The sequence below is a fragment of the Rhinolophus hipposideros genome (assembly GCF_964194185.1).
Source record: "Rhinolophus hipposideros genome assembly, chromosome: 19".
NCBI classification, from domain to species: Eukaryota; Metazoa; Chordata; class Mammalia; order Chiroptera; family Rhinolophidae; genus Rhinolophus; species Rhinolophus hipposideros.
The window spans coordinates 43,110,907-43,133,472 of record NC_138065.1 but is presented as its reverse complement, the minus strand read 5'-3'; the positions used below and the strand labels follow the sequence as shown (position 1 = coordinate 43,133,472).

General features: G+C 48.5%; 1 protein-coding gene across 1 annotated transcript in view; it reads left to right on the top strand.

Annotated features, from left to right (window-relative positions):
* Positions 1–22,566, top strand: part of CACNA1E (calcium voltage-gated channel subunit alpha1 E) — a 425,092-nt gene that overhangs the window by 66,686 nt on the left and 335,840 nt on the right. The window contains exon 2 of the mRNA XM_081024587.1: positions 14,306–14,711. Coding sequence (XP_080880713.1) covers positions 14,320–14,711 — 392 coding nt within the window. The 5' untranslated portion in view covers positions 14,306–14,319. The remainder of the gene's footprint in view (positions 1–14,305; positions 14,712–22,566) is intronic.

Sequence of the window (22,566 nt, the reverse complement as noted above, 5' to 3'; positions counted from 1 at the left end):
CAAAACTGGGGATAGAGGAAAGGGAAGAAGGGCCAGCAAGGGCGATTCAAAGCAATGGTGAGTCTGGAGGGAAGTCCTCCCAGCAGCTGGAGCCCGGCCATGTGGAGTGCTCTCCATCCTGGGTCCTTGCTGACAGAGACCTGGTTCTCTGGCGTGCCAGCACCTCTCTGCCTACCCCACTCCTAATCTGGGTAACCTTTCACTGTGACAACTTTCCATTCTGAGCATTTCAAGGACAGATGTCTGAGCAGTGCTGCGGGACCTGCTCTAGTATTAGGGCTTTCATGTCTTTAAGCAAAATGGAGCACCTCTGAAATCTGTAGCCCCATCCCTAAAGATCAGACTTTCAGCTCCATCAAAGGGCAAAAGGCAGTGGAGAGCCAACTAGAAACAGAACACACTTCCTCCCTTCCAGGGGGTCCTGCTGTGTAGAATGTCACTCCAGCAATTCTGTCTACACTAAGACGACAACATAAATATTAGGATGAATCTCCTCAGCGGATTCTAGGTGGACCTTGCTCTTTCAGTGAATCTCCTCACTCCACCTCCAAAATCCCTTAGAGGTTCATCCTAGTATTGGGACCTATCTGCCCTTCTGGAATTGTGGGAGTTGACTTTTCCTGAAATAACCGGACTCAAAACGTATTGGCTTGCAGGCAAGTTACAATTAGTTTTTCACTGGGAAGAAAGCTCAAGGAGATGTTTTTGTTTTGTTTTGTTTTTTAAAGGAAAAGTGGTGAAAGAAGAAAAAGAAGAAACTGACAAATCTTGTGGTCTTCTGAGTCAGTTGAGAAACCACTGAATTATTTCAGTGGAGCGCTATTCCGACAGGAGATGCATTGATTTCTGGCTTCTTTTCATTGTTTTTATTGCTGATTACATCCTCTTTTTCTACATGGTCAGCAGGGGGCAGAGGTGATGAATTCCTTTTCCTCAGTCCATTGATTTCTGTGTTTACACACATCGATTTCAGCTTAGAATAAGAAAGATGATCCTAATTGAGCTATCTAAAGCTGGAATCGTTGCCTTGGGGGCAGTGAGCTCTCCGTGAGTGGAGGTGTTTCCCCAGGCTGACTGCAGGGAGTATTTATCTCTCAAAGCAGTGGCTGGGAGGATAGCTTGGGTCATCTTTAATGTCCTCTGTCTTGTGTTTAACCTTGAGCTGTTGAATGACTTATTCACTTTAAGAAGAGCCTACATGTCACCATGAGAGTGTTTCCCACGTGGTGGTATGTGAGGTGATTTTCACTGGTGAGGAATTTACTATTTAAAACAGGAAAAATGTCAAACAGCAACGAGATACCATTACACACAGATTAGACCAGCCCCAAATCAACCCTGACAACACAAAATGCTGGCGAGGATGTGGAGCCACAGGAACTCTCATTCATCGTTGGTGGAAATGCAAAAGGGTACAGCCATTTTGGAAGATAGTTTGGAAGTTTTTTACAAAACTAAACATACTTCTACCGTATGATCGATCCAACAATCACGCTCTTTGGGATTTACTCAAAGGAACAGAAAACTTACGTCTCTGCAAAATCCTGCCCAAAGATGTTTCTAGCACCTTTGTGAACAATTGCCAAAACTTGGGGAAGCAAGATGTCCTACCGTAGGTGTGGATAAGTATATAAACTGTGGTACATCCAGAAAATGCAATATTATTCAGCTACAAGGAAATGAGCTGTCAACCCATGAAAAAACCTGGAGGAACCCTAAATGCATATTCTGAAGTTAAAGAAGCCAATCTAAGAAGGCTATATACTGTATGATTCCAACCACATGGCATTATGGAAGAAGCAAAATGGTGGAGACAATAAAAAGATGGGCGGTTGCCCCGTGGTTGGCTGGGGGGCAGGAGGGATGACCAGGTGGAGCACAGGATTTTTAAGGAATTGCAAATACTCTGTACGACAATATAATGGCGGATGCATGTTCTTATACATTTGTCCAAACCTACACAATGCAGGACACCTCACGTGAACTCTGATGTGAACTACAGATTTTGGGTCATAGTGACATGTCAATGTCGTCTTATCAATTGTGACAAATGTACCTTCTGGTGGGGGCACGGTGACAGTGGGGGAGGCAATGCATGTAGAGGAGAAGGAGGTAGATGGGCACTCCTTGTACCTTTCTCACAATTTTGCTTTGAACCTAAAACTGCTCTATAAAATAAAGCCTTTAAAAAGAAAAACACTGAAAAAATAGTAAAAATATAATTAGCACATCAAATCATGATTTTAATGAATCTCATTGCCTAGGATGAAGCTAAGACGATCGATTCCATGGCAACCCACATTAAGATGGCCCAAATTACAGGTGGGCTCCGAAGACGTGACCATGAACATTTTAAACCTTTGTTGCTGAATTCCAGCCCTGTTCCAAAGAACGAGTAGTACTGATGATCCAGATAAATAATATAGACTCCTGTCTCCTGTATTTCCATGCTATATCTGAAAGCTCTTTTCAGTGATCCACTGAGAAGCGGATTTGAATTGCACAGCCACAAAACTCAGGTTATCAAAACGTGGCTTTCATTACTTCCAGAACCGTGCTTGATTTCTGAGTCCTCAGCCACTGAAATGGGAAACAACTTGATCTTTTCAAATTCATGGTTCTTCTTAATTCCAGCCAGGGATGTTTAGTTATTTCGTGGTTTGTCATTCTTTTGATTACACATACAGTTAGCTAATATCCTGTCTCCTACCCCTTCTTCCCTGGAACTTACGTGGCCTGCCATTGGGGTGGGGTACCTGCCTGCAGACTCTCCGGGGCTGGCTGCAGATTGGCTGTGGCTGGAGTGCAGACGTCCTCCCTGTGTGTGGACATTGGTGTCTTGGCCCACTGTCTCAGCCGCTGGACCCTCTGCATGCCCTGCCAGGCCTCTAGTCTCTTGTCTCTTCTTTGCCTGAACTGGAGGCCCCTTCAGGATGGTGGCAAGGTCCCCCACCTCTCTCTGTAGCAGGGGTGTGTACTGATGATAGGGCATCTTCCGAGATTGTCCTGTACTACTCAGGACAGGAGCTTTAAAGGTGGGCCCTCTCTCTCTGTCTCCATTTTTCCTTGTGGTATGTTGAGCTCCTGTTGATCAGAACACTTTGCATGGCACTCTCTGCCCAGGGTTCCAGAGAGAAAGCAGGCACACTTACTGCATTTATGCTAAAATAGTATCCAGCTGGTCTCCTGGCCTCTTCTCCTGCCTGCTCCCCTCCAGTCTATTCTCAACACCAACAGCCAGGCAGGCTAGGGACATGACTCTGCTTACACCCCTCCAGTGGCTTCCTGTTTCACTCAGAGCAGAAGGCAAAGGCCCCTAGGGTCTGTCTTCCATATTATACCTATGACTTCATCTCGTACTGCTCCTGTTCTAGCCACACTGGTTTCCTTGCTGCTCCTAGACCATGCTGGGTGTGCTCCCTCATCGGGGCCTTAGCACGGCCTTCTCTGTCATCCCCATATCTGAACTGCTCACTCCTTCCCTTTCTTCAAATTTGCTCACATATCACCTTCTCAATGTGACCCACCCTCCCCAGCTCCCACCCTCTCTGCCTGGCTGACACATAATATATGGTTCTCAGCTTAAATATACCATCCTCCAAGCAGCTTCCCCATTGCCCTCTGTGGTCTCCCAAAGCACCTTACTCTTTTTTCTCATTGGAGCACTTTCCACGGTGTCATGGCAGAATCTGCTTGCTGTTGTGTTTTTTGCCCCAAACGCCTAGCACCATGCTTGGCTTCTAACAGGTGCTCGTTATAAATGTGTTGACTAAATAAATGAGTGGATGAACGAGTGAATGACTCAGTTCATTAAAAAAAAATTTAAAAGATTGTTGAGAAAATTAGCTAGAAGGCTTATAAAGCCTTTAGTACGGAACTTGGCTCAAAAACAGGTAATTTATATTTATACTTTGTATGATACAGGAGGGCTTCTTGCCACAGAGCTTCCTTATTACCTGTAATTCAACTAGTCCTAGCAAAAATGGCACTGATTTTTATATAGAAGAAGTCAGACTAAAATGCTCAGCTAATGTGTGTTGGATGGAAGGGGCAGTCCTAGATTTTAGGGTATCAAGTTTTTCTTAAGAGCCGAGGCCCCTCTAATCCCACCGGCTGTGATCCCTGCCTGGCCATGTGTAGCCCAGCTCCCTGGAACACTTGCACTTTAGAAGCTGCTAATGTAGTTACCTGATTTTCATTTCACCTCTAAGAGCCTGGTGCTGGGGGAACTCAAGCTTGGGGTGAGAAAAAGAGAGGCAGGATGAATCGAACTAACTTGGAGCAGGTGTCTAATAACTAGGTCCATCCTTTGTGATGCTCTCCACTTTGGTATAATTACATTTTTGTCCAATACAGGTAACTATGTGAGCCATTTCTTATCTATAAGTTTGAAAATCCCCAAAGAATAATTGTTTTCAGACCAGTTTTAATTTCTGCAGTGAGTAGTCAGGTGGCCTCAATCAGGGGGGATTTTGTGTTAGAAGATTATGGTGAAGACAGTCAAGAATTTGGCAACAGCTGGAGAGCAGTGTCAGGACCCTGGCAGCTGGAGCATGGGAGTATAAAGTGACCGGGAAAGGAAGTGGAAAGATCCCAGCACTCATTTCGCCCATTGCCTCCTGGTTTCACCCCAGAGCAGAGCCCTTGCCTGATTCTCATTGGGTGATGCCAAGGTGAGAGTGGGGACCCACCCCCTTTCCCACCCCTCTGGCCTGTCCCAGAGCCTGCTCTGTGGTGATTCTGGGGAGGCCGGGGACTGACATGCCAAGCCAAGGGTGCTCTCTGTCCCCATGCAGTGCTGTGCTTAGTTAGAAAATGCCACTGACCATAGCTCTGCTTCTGCAGTGCCAGGCCTGGGGGAGGGGCCAGGTAGAACTTCCACAAACGGGCAGGAGTGTATTTCTCCACACACATGCACACTCAATCACTGAAACATGCCATTGGTCTTGTACTCAAGGGATGGCACCATTTGAGATCTCATGCACTTTCAAAGTACACCTTCCCAGAGAGACACTGGGGGACGGATTAGATACTGAAGTCCAGATTCTGTGTTTATCGCTTTGTGACCTGGGGTAGGTTTCCATTATTAAATGAGCATAGTGATAATACGTGTGTTATAGGGTGGGTAATAGACATGAATGAATGTCTGGCCCTGAGTAAGTGTTCAATATGTGAAAGTTGTTACGACCAGTACTGTTGTGACATTATTACTCCCTTTGAGCCCTGGGCAATGCAGTGGATGACAGCAGGACATTTGGAGTCCGTCAGACCTGGCTTAGAGGCTCTCCCTCTAATGGTGTGGCCTTCACCTTGGGGAAATTACTTAACCCTTTTAAGCCTCAGTCTCCTCATTTATAAAACTGAGTTATTGATGACATTAGGTTGGTGCAAACATAATAGCGTTTTTTTTGCAATTTTTAACCTTTTAAACCACAGTTACTTTTGCACCCACCTCGTTGTTGTTTCGTAAAACTTTTTTCAAGAATTAAATGAAACCTTAAAGGCTCTATTGCATGAAAGACCCTTCCTACAGTATCTGGCATAAACTGAAAAATTCAATAAATAGTAACCGTTATATTTATTGATGATGTTGATGATGGTGACAGGGTCTCCTCTGACCACAAAATCTTTCTTTATTATACTTAATGGCAACAAATCCTTTCCCATAAAATCCAATTGTAATGTTCCCTTCCCCACCTGAACCTTCCTGCTTCCTCAATGGAATTTAACTTTATTCATTTTCCCATTATACCAAGGGTTGTTAGAATCCAAGTCTCAAGAATTTTGTGCAAGACTCGTGTTATGTATAATAGATGAACTACCACCGAAAATCATAGAGGAGCACGAGGGGACTTGCCCCCCAAAACAATGAAATGGTTTTATAGGCTTGTGGAGTAGTTAAGTCTTACCATGGCATGGATGGATATGGGGGCTCCTTCAGTTAGTATGCTTTGGGTGCAAGCAACGGAAAATCTAAGCCACGCAAGTGGGCTTCGGCCACCAGGAGCTGCATTGTCTCATATTGCTGGTGGCCTGGAAGTGGGGTGACTTCCATGTTGACTAAATATGGTGGCTCTATCGCCATTGCCGGTGACTCTCTTGGCCCTGCTTTCCTCCACGTGGCAGCCGTATCCTCAGGGTGGCAGTGAGGTGGTGGCAACAGTGCCATGGTTCTCATCTGTGCAGGGTTGTGTCCTGAGGGAATTCCCTTAAAAGCTTCACTTAAAAGTTGGGACACTTCTAAAAAGCTCAGGAAGCTTTACCTCTTACGTCATTGGCCTTCCGTGGGTCATGTGTTCTTTCCTTAACTGATCCCTGGGGTTACCTCGACTGGCTCAGTCCAACTAGAATCTACCTGGAGCGGGAACCCATTGTGCAAGGGTGGGGAATGGAAAGATCTTGAAGAAGTAACCATCATGCTTGCTCCAGGTTCTCTGTTTAGCTTGCTGGAAGATGCAGGCACTTTCAATTTGATTGTAGTTGTTGGTCTCAGGTTACAAGTGCTCTGTGTCATGTCACACAACTCTGGGGACAGCAGATTGAGTTTCCAACATGGTACACGGTGTGTATGTATTGAGCAAAAAAACCTCTCAGGTCACATTATCCCTGAAAGCGCAAATTTTGTTCTCAATGAATTCTTTGGCTTGAAAAACAGGTTAATGATAACATTATTATTAATGATTATGTGGTAAAATACACAATTAATGACCTGGGGAAAAAAAGCATAAAAATGAGCAGTCAGAGCACAGATAACAGGGTGTGGAATGAAGGAAAGAGTCTGAAAGCTTTCAGAGACCTGCTATGCTTTGGAGGGGTCGATATATCCTTTTTTCATGTCCATGGGTGCCTGAGTATGCAGCTTATAAGCCATGCTCTTTCCATGTGTTGGCAGGCTTCCTTCTAACTTCCCATGTGTTTGGCTGGACAAAGGCTGGGTTCTGAGACAGGTCTGACATCTGGCCCTGCCCATCATGAGTGGCCAGCACTGGCAGACAGATGAAGCAGATTTCAGCATCTGGAAGGATGGCCACCACCCCAGGGGCTCACCGCTGGCTAAAACACAAGGCCCTCGAGGGCTGTAGGCTTTTCTTGCTTCCCTGGGGCCACATCGTGGAGATCTCAAATGCTAGGCTGGGGGCTTTGCACTTTGTTTCTCTAGGTGGCAACTCAGACCCGAGCTCTCAGCGCAAAGCACGGTTCCTACTTAGAGCTGCAGAGTGAGGCGCTGCATATGGGGGAGTGCCTTTGAAAATCTGCACTGGTGTGAGGATCAGAGAGGAGATTCCATCTGGCTGCACAAACAGTATCCTCTCCCATCCATAAGTTTTCTGTGGCAGTAACTGACGCCTCTTTAAAAGATGGCCTCCAAGGAAATCAACCCAAGTACTCTTGGTCTGCACGGGTGCGAGGCATATTATCAGGCATCAGCTGGAGCTCCCAGTGCCCCTGGGATGGACACTTGAGAAAGGTGTGGCTAGAAAAGAGGCTCTTAGAGGAGTTTTTTCAGCACGGTAGATTTAGCCCTCTGAGCCTGACGCTGCAGGGATCCGGACAGACACCTTTCATTGAATATGTGTGGTCTCCTGGGAGGTAGCCCCCCAGACGTTCTCTGTGCCAGGCCCGGCAGCGGTAGTGCCGCTACTCTGCTTCCACAGGGCCAAGGGGTTGTTGCATGTGTTTTCTCTCCAGCGGTAACCATCACTGATTCCTGGTGACTTCTTCCAGAGACTCTCTGAGGAAGACAATGCTACCCTTAGTTTCCTGCTTCCGTTCAGGTCCTCAGAAAAAGTCTTCACCCCTTTTCATCCTTGTCTGTCAGTCTGTTTACATCCGGGTGCTTTAAGGAAGAGTAACAGAAGTACCAAATCCTGGAAAAGTCACAAATGCTCAAGGAATCTCGAGATACTCTTGTACAAGTAATTCTTGGTCTATAGTAAAAAAATAAGTGCACCGAAAAACAAATAAACAAACAAACAAAAAAAGTAACTGTGCTGAGCCTAACCCCTTGGGTTTCTTCCTGGACTCTTGTTGTGGTACCATAAAGAGTTTCCACTGCCTTGCTCAGTCCCCAAACCCAGAGTAGGAGCACAGTAAATGTTCCTTGAGTGACTGTCTTATCCTTTCCTATGTGATGTCTGCACAGTGGCATATTAAAGCTTCCCTCCCTTATTAAGGCGTCTTCCTTCCGTTTTGTAAGTCAGGCAGCTCCTATGGAGTTTCTAAGTGGCTTCTTAAAGCAGAATAATAAAGGTGACTATTTAAGCAAATTGGAAAGTTATAAGCAAAAGCCCCTTAAAACCACTTCTACCTACTCAAGTGTAGTTGTAAGGATGTCTGCAGAAGCTAACCCTTAAAGAGTCCTCATTTGTCGCAATAGTAAGCTTATGGTATGGGCAACTTCCTTCCTCTCTACCTCCTACCCCCTCCCTCTCTCCCTTCCCTGCACTCCTTCCTTTTATAAATATTTATTGAATGCTTACAAGACTGGGTGCCAGGGATACAGTGGTGAATAAAGCAGGTACAGTCTCTGCTCTCTCATAGCTTAAGGGCTAATGTGTGTGAGGGGGTAGTTCTGAATCAAAGGACGGTAGAGACAGATGTATCTGTGATGGGAGCCTGCTATGTAATTGATTAGGACCCACCAACATTTTACATTTTTGAGGTCTTGTTTTCCAAATCACCGGGATCCTTTGGCAAATTGCTGGTTTAATCACAACCTCTGTGGTGTCTCTCTTTTCTTATCCATAAAATGTATCCGTTTATCTCTGTACACATGATGATGGGGCTAATTTTCATCAATTGATTAACACCCCAGTAGACTGGCCAATATTCAGTGTATTTGACATATTTGTAAGTATCCGCCTTTGTGTTTACTTTTGCGATTGTATCACAGTACAGATAGTAGTAGTGTCATGAGATTGCGAGTGCTCATCAATGGTGGTTTTCTCCTCTTCTCCCATGGCACAGGTGTGTTGCATTTCTGCTCCCTTTCAGTTAAGTAGGACCCAGTGACAGAGTTCTGGCTAATGGAATATGGGGGAAGTGACAGGTCTGGCTTCTTGACCTCTTGCAAGATCTGCGAAGCTCTTTTCTTTTTGGTCTCAGGGCTAGAGAGAAACAAATCTAGTGGAGAACTCGGAGGCTCCAGTGTTAGCTGCTTGTTTTTGTAAATAAAGTTTTATTGAAACATAGCCACACCCCTTTGTTAATATCTTGGCTATGGCCGCTTTTACAATACAAAGGCGGAGTTGAACGTAGTAGTTCCCCCTTATCCATGGTTCCACCTTCTGTGGTTTTAGTTACCCACAGATTCAACCACAATCCAAATATATTAGATGGAAAATCCCAGACATAAACAGTTCATAAGTTTTAAATTGTGCATTGCTTTGAGTAGCATGATGAAATCTTGTGCCATCTGACTCTGTCCTACCCGGCCATGAATCATCCATTCTTTTGGCTCCAGCATGGAGGCTCTTCACCTCTACTCTTTCTTCCATATTTGCATAACTTGCAGTCTCCAAGTTTTTTCCCAGATGCTATCTTATTTGATTCTTGCAGACTTGTGAAGAACAGGTTGTATTATTATTATTATTGTTCATGTGAGGAAACTGACCTAAAGAAGAGAATTACCAAAGGTGACTTGACTAGCAGGTGGCAGAACTGTACCCCAAATCCAGAGATTCAGAACTGTACTCCAAACACCAGATCATGGGCCATTTCTACTCCCCAAAAGAACTCTGGTGATTTGAAGTGATCACTTCACCTTTGAGGCAGAGTGATTTCCTTGGGTCTTGGTTTACATTCAGAATGCACTAGCCTGTTGAATTGCTGTTGGACATTAGCCCATCCTTGAACCGTCACCATAACAACACAGACATAAGGAGAGGAATGCAGGATGGGCGAAAACTGACACCAGTCAAGGGAGGTTGGAGTTTTGTGGGGCATGGCGGGGGGGTGGATCAAATAGCTCATGCTGCACGTTTTGGGTAACTTCATTTCATGATCCTGACTGGAAATAGGTGAGAGGGCTGTCCTAGGAGCCTTTACATCCTCATTCATCCCGGACAATACCTCTTACCAACTAAGCACAACCTCTCAGGACTATATGCTGCTTTGGGGGCAGTGTTTCTCAGGACATGATACCTAGGGGGAAGGGTGCTTATTAAACACATAGTTTCCTAAGCCCACCAAGAGCTATTGCATGAGAATCTCTGGAGGGAGGTCCCACAAAGCAGCATTTTAAACTAGCTATATGGGTGATTCTGACGTACACTAAAGCTTGAGAACCAGAGCCTTAGGAGGTCACAGCAAATGAAAATAATGTCCGGCTTTCACTCCTCTTTTGTGGTTGGGTAGCAAGCTGGTTCAGATAAGAAAAATTCCTGGAGGAATATTTCTCTCTGTCCCCGGGGTGTTTCCTCCCTGAGCAGGTGGGTGAGGGCAATAAGTAGGGTCTTCCCTTTGGCTGGGAAGCAAGCCCTGAACTATGTTTGTTCTCTTCTCTAGAGAATCACGTGCAGGTAGTATCTCAGCTGTGTAGTATCATATCTTAAAAATTGCTTCCCATGTGTGATTTTTCATTTCTAACAGTTGGGAATTGGGACCCTTCTTCCTTCTTCCCGCCCAGGTCTGACAGAGGGAACAAAGCCAGGATAGCTCAGGGCCCGTTTTGGGGACACTTGAGTGGCCACCTCTCATCTCTTAGTGACCATCAGTCCCATTTCTGTCCATCGCCCAGCCTGTGCCACATGGTGGTGTATGCAGTGGAGACTCCTTCCTTTTTGCTGAACTCAAAACTTTCAGGGAATGGAGATAGTCCATTGCACAAGAGCATAAGCTTCATGGACTCCTGGGTGTATTCATTTCTCCTAAGGTGGCCGGGGAATGCATATGTTCTGGGGAGTCAGAAAGTGAGCAGTGGGAGGGTGGGAGTGGGATGGGCATGAACTGAACTAGAGGAGAATGCATGTCCTAGACGTGGCAGACTCACCTGCGGGGCCTGAGAGGCCCAGACTGGCCAAACGGCTGCATGGGCCATTATTTCTAAAGCCATCACAACTAGATGAATAAAAATGAAAACTCTTGACGAGATAGCAAGGGAAAAATGGTGCTAACGTGCAAGATCTTTCTTTGTGGAAGGATGAGAGAGGAGAAGATTTAGGGGCAGGAAGGAGCATAACTGCTGGCTCGTGTGTCTTTGGCAGTGCAGGGTGCCAGGATGGGGATGGTGGAGGTGAGCGCCTCCCCGGCTACTCCATGAGCCCTGACAAGCAAGGTAAGAGTTTTGATGGGGCTGCTGGCATGCTAATGTGTTACTAACCTTCTTGCTCCCCATTTAAAATCCTGCCCATTAGCCAAAAGTAACAGAAAAAGAATCAGAAGAGAGGCACGTGGAAAGCAAGGGTTAGAGGAGTAAGCCAGGTACTCTGGGGGTTCTCATGAGCTCAGGGCCAGTGTCTCAGAGAAGCAGGACCTGTTTCCCTTCCATTAGGGACTGGGAGTGGGAGCCACAGTGGCACCGTTGCCCTCGGGAAGCTTATCATTTGGTGTGTGCACCTTTGATTCTGTTTTGTGACTCCATCCTTTCCTTTTGCCTGCCTCCATGGGCACAGTGACAATAATGGAGTTCAAGAGGCACGGTTGAAAGGGGAAAGTGTACAAAAGTTTATAAATAAAGTTTTATCAGAACACAGTCACACACATTCATTTATGTATTGTCTGGCTGCTTTCATGCTACAACAGCTGAATTTGAGTCGCCACAACAGAAATTTCAGGGCTTGCAAAGTCTAAAATATTTACTCTCTGGTCTTTCATAGAAAGATTTTGACAGTCCCTCTAGATCTTGATTTCTAGATCTAGAGTCCTTGCATGGGCATTTAAATGCTTTGCCTCGAAGTGAGACACATCATTCTACTCACAATTCACTGGCCACCGCAGTCACATGACCTTATTCAACCATAGGGGACCAGGAAGTACATCCAACTGTGTGCCCTGGAGGGAGATAACCAGAATATTTGGCCCATAGTACTAATGACCACCACAACAACCTACCGTGTGCTGGAATCAGTACTGGGTGCTGGATATAGAAAGATAAGACAAAACCCGATTCAAGGAACTCAAGCAATGCCAGAATGGGGGGTTAGTGGGGTAAGGCTAAGTCTAGAGTGGATTCAAGTGTCCTTCCCTGGAATATGTAGACTCTGTCTTCTGTGAATTGCCCGAGATAGAAGATGTTCTCTCAGCTTGATGTCAGCCAGACCTGGGGACTGGCCAGCTTGGCAGGCAGTGGGGGCGACAGATTTCTCTGATGAACACTTATATCAATAATAGAAGGGTTGTTTAACAGGAATTCTTAAAGGAAAGATGAGATAATTTCATGTTTTGATATTCATAAAATTGATTCCATTGAAATAGGAGCTCTGCCGTGCATATTATTGCTGCGGTAATTTTGGCAAAGATATAATTCACGTTGGCACCGTGTCTGGAAAAGGGAAATCCAGTAAGGAGAGAGGAAGGTCGGGTGGGCCAGGAAGCAGAGGCAAGGGGCCAGGGCCTGGTGGCCCGGTGAGAGCTGGGGGAGTGGCCCAGCAACCTTTGCCATGAAGGGACACCGGGGAGAGGAGGCTGCAGGAGGCAGAACCGAGCCTGCCTGAGTTTCTGGTGGTGCTGAAGCCTGCAGAGGGCGTGGGAGCAGCCCAGGGAAGGATACATGCATGTGTGTGGTGAGGGAGAGACATTTAAACATCGTAGGAATGAAGGATAAATTTAAAATCCATCAAGCGCAGCCGAGACACAATGCCAACGTGAGGAACATGAATCACTCCTTCTAGGGACCTATCCAACTGTTAGCAGGATTTGAAATGTATTTTCTGCTGCATTTCTCCCTATCGGGCTCGTCCTTTACCCTTTACTTCCCTCCCCTTGCTCCCTTGTCCCAGCCCTGATGGCCAAGTGTCTAGCTAGCACTGACCAGCACGTCCCCATGGAGGAAAGGCAGGGTCGGGTGTAGAGGTCAGCATTCTCAGTGCCCAGTGTGGAGTGGGTGCTCACAAGGTACTAGTTGAGAGATTTGGATGCCAAGGCTCTTCCAAGCCCGTAGAACACATGGCACGTCTTAGAGCCATGGGTCACTCGGGGTGTGGTTTGGAACGTTGGTGGGGAGGAGACTGGGGGTTTACCTGTTGAGATCCTGGCTGGGAGGGAGGCAGGAAGTAGGTATTTCGCAAAGGTGATAAGTTCAGGTCTCCTCAAGCGGGAAGGACTGCCCCTGACCTCAGGTTTGCTACGGGAACTCCTGAATCCTTTGAGTTCCCTCCATCCTCTCTGCTCATCCTCTCCCATTCATCACCCAGCAAGCCCTGTTTAAACCCAGCCTGAGGGTCATTTCCTCCACTCAGCCCGCCCGGCCACCCCCAGGTGGGCTGAGGGGCCCCTAATGAGCTCCTGTAGCAACAGGCCTACCTCAGTCATAGCATGTTATGTTGTGCGGTGGAGATAGAAGATCTTCCTGTTTCTCCCACACGAAGGCCGTGGACTGAATCCAGCTCACCTTGGTGTGCCCACTGCCTGGCATATGGTCAGCCCTCAGTCAATGCTGATTGAATGAGCACTTCTTTCACACGCAAATATAGCCACCTCCTCCTTGGCATGGAAAAAGCAAAACAAAGCTTGAGCTGGTAGAGGCACCCGATGTCTCCATGCCCCCCAGATCCTATGGGGTGCGCGCATTAGCAGAGGGGGCAGGAACCCTAAGGAGACCCACTTCCTAAGAACAGCCGGCCTGTGACTGGGCCTGGGGGAGAGGGCGAGAATCGGGGCAGCGGGGTGGGTGGGGCTCCCCCTGGGGAGCTGGGACACTGGGGGGAGGGTTAGAGGGATTCCCTCACCCCAAATGGGAGAGAGCCGCCAGCTGGCTGTCCGGGGTGGGGCTGAGCACAGGCTTTGGCCTCGTCCTGTCCTGAGAGCTGCACCCGGAGACAGTTACCCCTGTTGCATAGAAGTATTTCCTTAACCTCTGTCTTCTGCACTAGACGGTGAGGTTCATGGGGACAACAGTCAAGTCGGCTTTGCTCAGCGCTGGGTACCCAGCCTCGGGCGCCCAGCTGGTCCACCGTGGGCGCTGCTGAGTCCAGCCCTCCTTTATGGAGTGGCCGCTGTGTGCCCGCGTGGGCCGAGGCCTGGGGCTCAGCACCGAGCGCCCCGAAGCCTTGCCCTGGGCGGCGATGTCATTAAGCTCTCTTCTGTTTCCCTCCTGGCCCTCCCTCTCTTCCCCGCCCTCCCCCTCCCCACGCCCCTCCCCCTATAGAGCAATGTTCTGCGATGGTGCCCGAGATGCGTGGACTGAGCCCAGGCCGCAGGCTGCCGGCGCCCATGCCCTGCCCGGCTGCGGGCGGGAGCCCTGAGCCCCGGGCCGCAGGGCCCCGCTGCCACCACGTGCTGGCCCTGCCCGAGGACGAGGCATGGCGGCCCCAGCAGTGCGCCCTGCTCGAGGCCGACGCCTCCGACGAGGCGGGCTCGGGCGTCGACAACTTCTTCCCGGCGCAGGAGGGCGAGGGCCCTGGCTGGGAGGGCGGCTCCAGCCCCTTCCTCCCCGTGAGCCCCGAGGTCATGAAGCGGCGGCGTGGGGGCCTCATCGAGCAGCGTGACATCATCAAGGCCCACGAGGCGCACAAGATGCAGAGCACCCCGCAGGCCCGGCGCAAGGAGTGGGAGTGAGTAACGCAGGGGCGCGGGTGGGGCAGTGGGGGGGGTGGGAGTGGGCAAGGGCCCCGCCCCGGGGCTGGGGGTGGGCTCCCACGGGAAAGCAGGGGCCCAGTGACAGATGCATATGTCTGAAGAGGGGTGTGACCTTCCGAGTGAGGTCCCCGAGGTCAGCCCCAGCCGTGGGTGTCCGGCTGTGACATGGGGTGAATCAAGCTTGCCCCCCACGACACACCTAATTTACCAAGAGCCTGTGGAGAAAGAACTGGGGTCTGTTTCCCACTCTGACTACCCTGAAAAAAGGAGCTCTATACGACCTTGGAGAAGCCCCTAAAACCGAATCCTCTATCTCCCCTTTCCTTTGGGAATTGGCGCCCACCCTACTCTTTCTAATATCATCCTTGAGTGAATGGTACACTTTGGGGTAAGTCTTCAGGGGATGGAAAAGATTGACCACGTCCTGTGGCCCCCCGTGACTTTATCTCTGGTCATTTTGTGTAGAGCAACGGGATTTATGCTTTGTCTTAGGCTGCCTTTTAACCCAGTTAGTGCCTGTTGAGAATTTGGGCTTTTGTTCCTAGGAGTCATCAATTAAAGTTCATTTAAATCTCAGTGGCCGCAGGTTTCTCCCCGACCTGAGGACTTTTTGTCCTTTGGATGCCAGTGTGCATTCTGCATATCTGCATGTCCCGTGGTCTGTATGTGTTGCTCTCTTCTTAGATTGTCAAGTTGTTAGATACTATCAAGTGCAAAGACGACTGGCAAAAAAAAATCAAAAGGCAGTGGGTGCCTTTTGATTGTGATGGTCATGGTTTCAGTGGACATTCTGCACGGTACAAAGGGGGGTCCATTGATCTCTGGTGGTCTCATCCAATGGATGTGAATCTGTCAGTTCATTCATTCATTCAATGAACCCTGATGTGTGCTGGAACCCTGGCATTCACCCGGCACTCCACAACCCTATTCTCCTGTTCTTCATTTCCCAGCGCTGTGAGTCTTAAAAACCTTACTAGATCTAAGTGCCAACGGCACTCTGAGCACCTCACCTATATTCTCATGTTCATCCTCACCATTACTATGAGGTGGGTATTATGGTTATCCACATTTAACCACTGAGGCACAGAGCAGTGCGGTGCTTTCCCAAGGTCACTCCTGTTACTGTGATTTCTTATCGATTCATGATTTGAACCCTGGCAGTCTGTTCTAGAATCTGCATCTTCAACCACAGTGGTGGTTATTCCGGTCCCACAGTACTTAGTCTCTTCTCTCAACCACCCATTGAAATGTCATTGCAAGAGCACTGGCTTGGGGTCTAAGTAATTCCCAGGGTGACCTAACTAGTGGTATGACCTGGAGTAGGTCACCTCCTTGTGGCTTTGAAAACGAGTAGGAGGAAGTAGATGGCTGCTTGAATACCATGCAGCTCCGATCGTTGGTATTTCTTTATATTCAGAAGTCTTATGTTTTTATGCACCTCCGTCTTGTGTTCCTAAGAGGACTCTTAACAACTTGAGGGCAGAGACTGCCATGCACATTCTTTATGTCACCAGTGCCTGTCCTATGGCCTAACTCAAGAATTCCTACAATACTCAATGAAAATCTAGTTATCCCATGACTAGCAATGTGTGAATAGCGCTTACGTCTTTCTCTAAGGGAAGCTTTTGCTAGTTTTGCTGGTTGGAGGATATGTAGGTCTAGTACCAGCCACCTGCCAGCCACCACTGTGCCTTCACCTGGGCAGGTCCATGTGGAGGTGAAACAGGACAGACACACCAATGACCTTGGGGGCATGTCGGCCATCTTGAGTGTGCTGAGAAGGAGTGACCAGGGAGGTAGAGGAAAGCCTATAATACAGAGACAAAGATGTGAAATGAAGAGAGTATATATCAGTCATCTGTGTGAGATGTTGCCAAGAGGTCAGATAAAATGAGGATGGGGAAGGAATCGCTGGTCTGGCAACATGGACATGACCTTCATGCGACCAATGGGTGATAGGCCAGGGCCCAATTGGAGTGAGTTGAAGAGAAAATGGGAGGTGATAGAGCAGTGACGTTGCCCCATTCTCTCTCTGCTTCCCAACACTCACACTCACTTGGAGTCCTCCATTGTTAATAGCACCGTGCTCTTTCCTTACCACCCAAGCTCCCTCCACGTATGGCTGTGTACGTTCCTGAATCAGACCCACTTCCCACGCCTCCCCAAGCCCCCTACTATCGCATTATCTGGGACTCACGTTCCATCATTGGCAAAACCCTGTGTCGTCCCCCTCCCCTGGGCACCCCTGGGCACCCCTTCACCTCCTTGTTCTGACTGGAACCTGCCACTCCTCCGAGAAGCTGCTGGATGGCAGCTGCCTCATGCCTTACATGGTGGCTGCCATCCCTCCCTCACGGCCTCGTACTCTTGAGCCTGTAGGTGGGGTAGATGTCTACTTGCTTCTCATCGTTGCTTCCAGGCCGTTGTTCCTCATGCCTGCCCAGAAATGTCGGCTTTGGAGCTCACGCCATCAGCAGTCCCACCTGCTACTCCTTCCCGTTGCAGCCGTCTGCAGACTCCCAGGCCACTCCCTGCATTCCAGAAAGATCTTAGCTCTTGGTGTACAGCCTCTCTCCCCATGTCTTCTCCTGCTAGCAGTTCTTGGTGGTTTCCACATCCACTTAGATGACGCTTCTTGTAACCTGGCCTCTCGGTTCCTTAACCTCTTCTCCCCAGTGATTCTGAGACCTCACTCCCATGGCTGACTGGACCTTGTTGTAACTGTACCATAAGCATAAGTTTCAAGCACTCCCACTGTATGACCTCCACCTCTTTTGTCCAGCTCATTCCTTCTAGTGCTCGATTCCCCAGGTTTTCAATCTCCCTGGCACCCTCAAGACATTGATCCTATTAATTCACTGCCTCCCCCCCTCAACCATACCCTTACTCCCCATCTTATCCAATTAAATTCCATGGTAAGCACCCAAAATACTCTCCAGAGCAAAATGGCGACATTTCACTTGAGGTCACCTTCTACCCTCTCAACTGTAAGATAGAAGGAGTCACCAGCCAAGGAAAAGAATGCTGGAAGGCCCCTAAGTTGGCCTCTGGTCTACTTCATGCTTTTCCGGCATTATAATCGCTTCCTGTTTTCACCCTCAACTTCCTTGTCCCTCTTTATTGCTCCATTATCCTGGTCTGGCAAAATGCCAACCTGCGTATATCCCACTTGCCACCGCCCTTGGGCAGCCGAATATTGTTATAGAAAATCTCACAGCCACGTTGCCTGGTCTCGCTGTAAATTCATGACCCACCCACCAAGTCAGCTCTTCATCCTTCCCAGAAATCCTGTTACTTTTCCGCTTTCCATTCCCCCTCACACTCTGTTAGACATTACGTCACACACCTTTCTCTTAATTCTCAAATCCCAATGTCTCCTGCCAGCCTGTTCCTAGCCCCTGACCTCTCTGAAAACCCGCCTCCCCCCCACCCCCGCCATCTGCCCCAGCTCACTGCCCCCCCGGATAGTCTGTGAATATGCTCAGACCATTCCCACCCCAGGACCTTTGCATTTGCTGTTCTCTCTGCCAGGAGGGCTCCTTAGACCTGCCTGGCTCCTCCCTCCCTTCATTTAGGTCTCTGCTCAGAGAGGCCATCTTGATCACCTTATGTAGAAGGGCACTCCCCGCCCCATTCACTCTTTTCTCTCTTTATTTTGCTTTATTTTTTCGTCACAGCCCTTACTGTCATTTCCTTACCACACTTACACACACATAATCATGTACAGACACTCATATATACACACACACGTTTTTTTTTTTTTTTTTTTTTTTTTTTGTGTGTGTGTGTGTGTGTGTGTGTGTCCGTCTCCCAGGACTGAAATGTAAGCTTCTTGAAAGCAGGACTTAGTCTTAAGAGTACAGAACAATACCTCGTGTGTAGTTGGCTCACAGTAAATATTTGTTGACTGAATGCGGAAATAAATGAACTGAGGGGAATTGGAACTGAGACCTATTCTAGTCAGCTAGCTTCCAGGGAAAGAGGCAGCTGAGTTTCCCGGGGTCAGCTGTGTGGTTGTGCAGGTTGCTAACTGCACAAGGCCCTCCTGTTGAACAGTCAGCAGAGAAAATGGGGAGTCTGTTCTCTGCCCTCCTGCAGGGTGGCTCAGGACCCTGTGTGCACTGCACAGCCTGAAGAGAGAGAGCCTCTGCCTGCTTGTGTCTCTTACCTTCTGGCTTCTCTGACTTCCGTTCCGTCGTCAGGCTCCTTCTGCACGAAGGCAAGAGCAGCCTGGCCCTGACTCTGGGCACTGGTTTACTGCAGTAGAAAATCAGGAAGGATTGTGTGTTGGCAGCCCTGCCAGCTGCTTGCTCCTCCCTCAGCTTCAGCCCCTCTGAAGGCCCTGTCCACTGCCCCCACGGCCGACAGCCCACGGCACACCCACCAGCTGTACAAATCCTGCCTCTCGGGCACCGACTCAGGACTCTGGCAATGCACGAAACAGATTAGAAACCAACCTGGGAGGTTTCCAGCATTTGTTGCCTTTGGCTGCGTGAGCCCAATTCTGGTCAGGGACGCAGGTGAGAGGGTGGGGAGACCTCCAGAGAAGGGTCTTTGTTTTCCTGTGGACAGACTGTTGGTAATTCAGATGAAGCAGATTGTTTTGTTTGTGTAGGAAGTCATTTCCCAAAGAACCCATTAAAAGGTTTCCTCAGGCCCAGCGTATGGGTTATGAGGAAGGGTTATCTCCGTTAACCCTTACGTATTCCTTGTGTACTAAGTTTTGTAACTGAACAGTGGGCCTGAAACTGTTTTACTAAGACTTGAATAGAATTCCTTCCATCTTCCAACATGTTTTCCTATGTACTGTCTAATCTGACCCTATGGACTAGCTATTATTATTCCTAAATTACAGAAGAGAAAACTAGGCCCCCAAGTTACGGGTGGTGCTAGGTCCAAAAGCTCATGTTCTCATAATGACTCACAGCATTTAGGTGCTTTGCATGTATTATTTGCATGTATTATTTACTCTAAAGAATAGAAACATTTCATATGGGACTGTTAGTGCATATGGATTTGGAAGAAAGGAAATTTCTGCGTAGGTTGTGCACCTTACTCTATAAAGAGGGAAGCTGTACTTTCGTAATCAGAGTACATACTTCTCACACCATATTGTAATTGCCTATTTACACGTCTGTATGCCCCACTAGCCTGTGAAGCAGAGAAATCTGTCTACTCCCCATTGCATCTCTGTCACTCACAACATTGCCTGGCACGTAACAGACAATAGATATTTGCAGAATGAAAAAGACAATGTGATTTTACACACTCGGAAACTTAGGTGAGATGAGGTTACGTCAGTTGCTCACGCACCTCATGAGAGTTCCTACCAGGCCCTCTGACCTCAACGCCCATCTCGTGCCACTGGGACTTTCTAGCGACACGAGTATCCCCTGCGGTGACCACACAGTGCTCAGCAAATGACAGGAACTCAGTTCGTACGAGGTGGGGTTGATTCTTGCCATGCTGCCTAGAAACTGGGGGACCCAGGGCCGGTTGTAATCTCTCTGCAGGTTTAGAGTGGAGTTGGGCCGTAATAGTTACCATGCAGGTCTCTTGACCACATGTATTCAGTCACACATGTTGGCATGGGGCCTCGAAATGCTGGTGAGCTTCAGGGTGATTCTGGGGACCCTCTAACTGCACAGTCTCCATAGGTGACCTCAACCAGGACCCACGTATCTGCAGGTGACTCCCCAGTGTGGATTTCCTAAGAACCCCCGACTCTCATAGCCAGATACTAGCCTACATCTTCACAGTGTGGTCCAATCAGCATCTAACACTTCCATGGCTAAAGCCAAAGTCTCGGTCCTCTGCTGACCCAACCTGGTCCCTTCAGCCCTCCCCATCTCAGTAAGTGGCACCACCATCTACCCAGGTGCTTACGCTGAAGATTCTCATTATCCTTCACATCTTTCTTCTCCTTTCTCCCTACTTCCAATCAGTTGGCAAGCCCTGTCTACACATCTCCTAAACATTTTCCGATCTGAGCACTTTTCCATGCCTGCTGCTGCCAATCTCTTCTAAGCCACTGTCACTTGGACCATTGCCATGGTCCCCTTAATTGGCCTCTCTCTTATATCTTTGTTTCTCTGTGATCAGGAATGTGTCTATTCATACAAAACACAGGGACATTTTTAAAAAGGTATGAACCAAGTCATGATTCTGGGACGTAACCTCCCTTCGCACTCAAAGAAAAAGCTGAGCCCTTTCCCTGGCTCGAAAAGCCTGTACCACCCAGTCTTTCAACTGCTGCTGACTTGATTGTCATGACTCTCTCCTTTGCTCCCTACACCCCCACCCACTGGGCTCCTTTCAGGCTAGGCCCGTGCCTGCTTATGTCTCTGCCCTGGCACCTCCCTCTGCCTGGAATGTTCTTTCTCCAGATCTTAACAAGGTTAAGGTCCATGCTTGTCATTTAGACCTCAGCTTAAATGATACCTCCGCAGAGAGGTTGCCCTTCACCCCATAGTCTAAAATAGGCACCTACTAACTCTGGGTCACATCGCCGTATGCGGCTGACTGCCTCCCCCAACAAGAGTGGAAGTGCCACACTGCCTCGTCCACTCCATAGCCCAGTGTTGGGAGCAGTGCCTAACAGCTAGGCTCTCCGTGAATACTTGTGAATGGATGAATGAATGAATGAATGCTCAATAAACAGTTGGTATGGTTGTAGTTAGGATCTACATACTCACCCAGCCTCTGACAGCCCCCAGGCATATTGTCAGCCCCTGGGCCAGGGAGCTCCGGACACCAGGGACTCTGGGTCTAGCTCAGGGTCAGCCCCTGGGCTGTGGGTCCTCATGGGCCCTGGAAACCCAGGTTGGTTAAGTTGCAGGTTGTTCAGGCACCATCCTCCGTCACACCTTTGTTCGATCATCACTGAACGATGTATTCTTTGACCTTAGGAAAAATAGTTAACCTTTCTGGCCTCGTTTTCCTCCTTTGCGAGATTGTGGATTAGGACAGTAACTTTTTTGAATTGTTGTAAAGAGCTTGTAAAGTACTTCGTCCCGGGTTAGGTTGTTTGCCCCTTAAGTCTGCTTCGTCGCCTTCAGGACCCTGTCACTTGCCGTCACTCTCTGCAGCAGGGCCCCCGAGGTTTGCTGAAGCCCATGGGGTGCGGTCAGCGTGGGGATCAGCTGCGGACGTCAGTGGGCCCCGCAGTTCTCAGGTGACTCAATGCGGAAATGCACAGTGCCCAGCGCAGGGTAAAGTCGGTTCCTAAAAGCTGTTACTGTTATCCTCATCTAGTCCAGCTGCCTCATTTACAGATGAGGAAACTGGCGTCCTGAGGGCTGTGTAACTGCCCGTGCTTTACATCACCCATTCTTCTGACACGAGGTCAGCAGACTGTGCTGAGGGAAAAGGCTTGGAGGGACCAGCCCTGGGGGTCCCGCTCACGTCTGTCCTGTGCCTGCAGCCGTGCTGACCTGGGAAGTGGGGCTGGAGCAGCAGAGTGGGGAGATGCTAACTCAAGCATCCAAGGAACATTCTCACCAGCTTTCATATCCTCAGTCAACATCAGCACTACCTCCTGTAAGGAAATAAACGTCTCCCCCTTGAAGCTTTCTGGCTGAAGGTTAAAAGCCACTGAGCCAATTTTTCTTTGAATTCTTGAAAGGCAGCTAATCCCTTGCAGATCTAGTCAGACTAAGTGGGGACAGCATTCAACATGCTGCCACTTGCTGGCAAAATTGGATGGCATCTGGCGAAGTTCTTGGAATACCAGAATCTGGAGAAATGTCATTGCCAGAAAGTCTCATGGGAAGAATTTGTTCAGTTGAATAGAAGTGCTTTGTTGAATGATCTTGATATTGTAATACAATT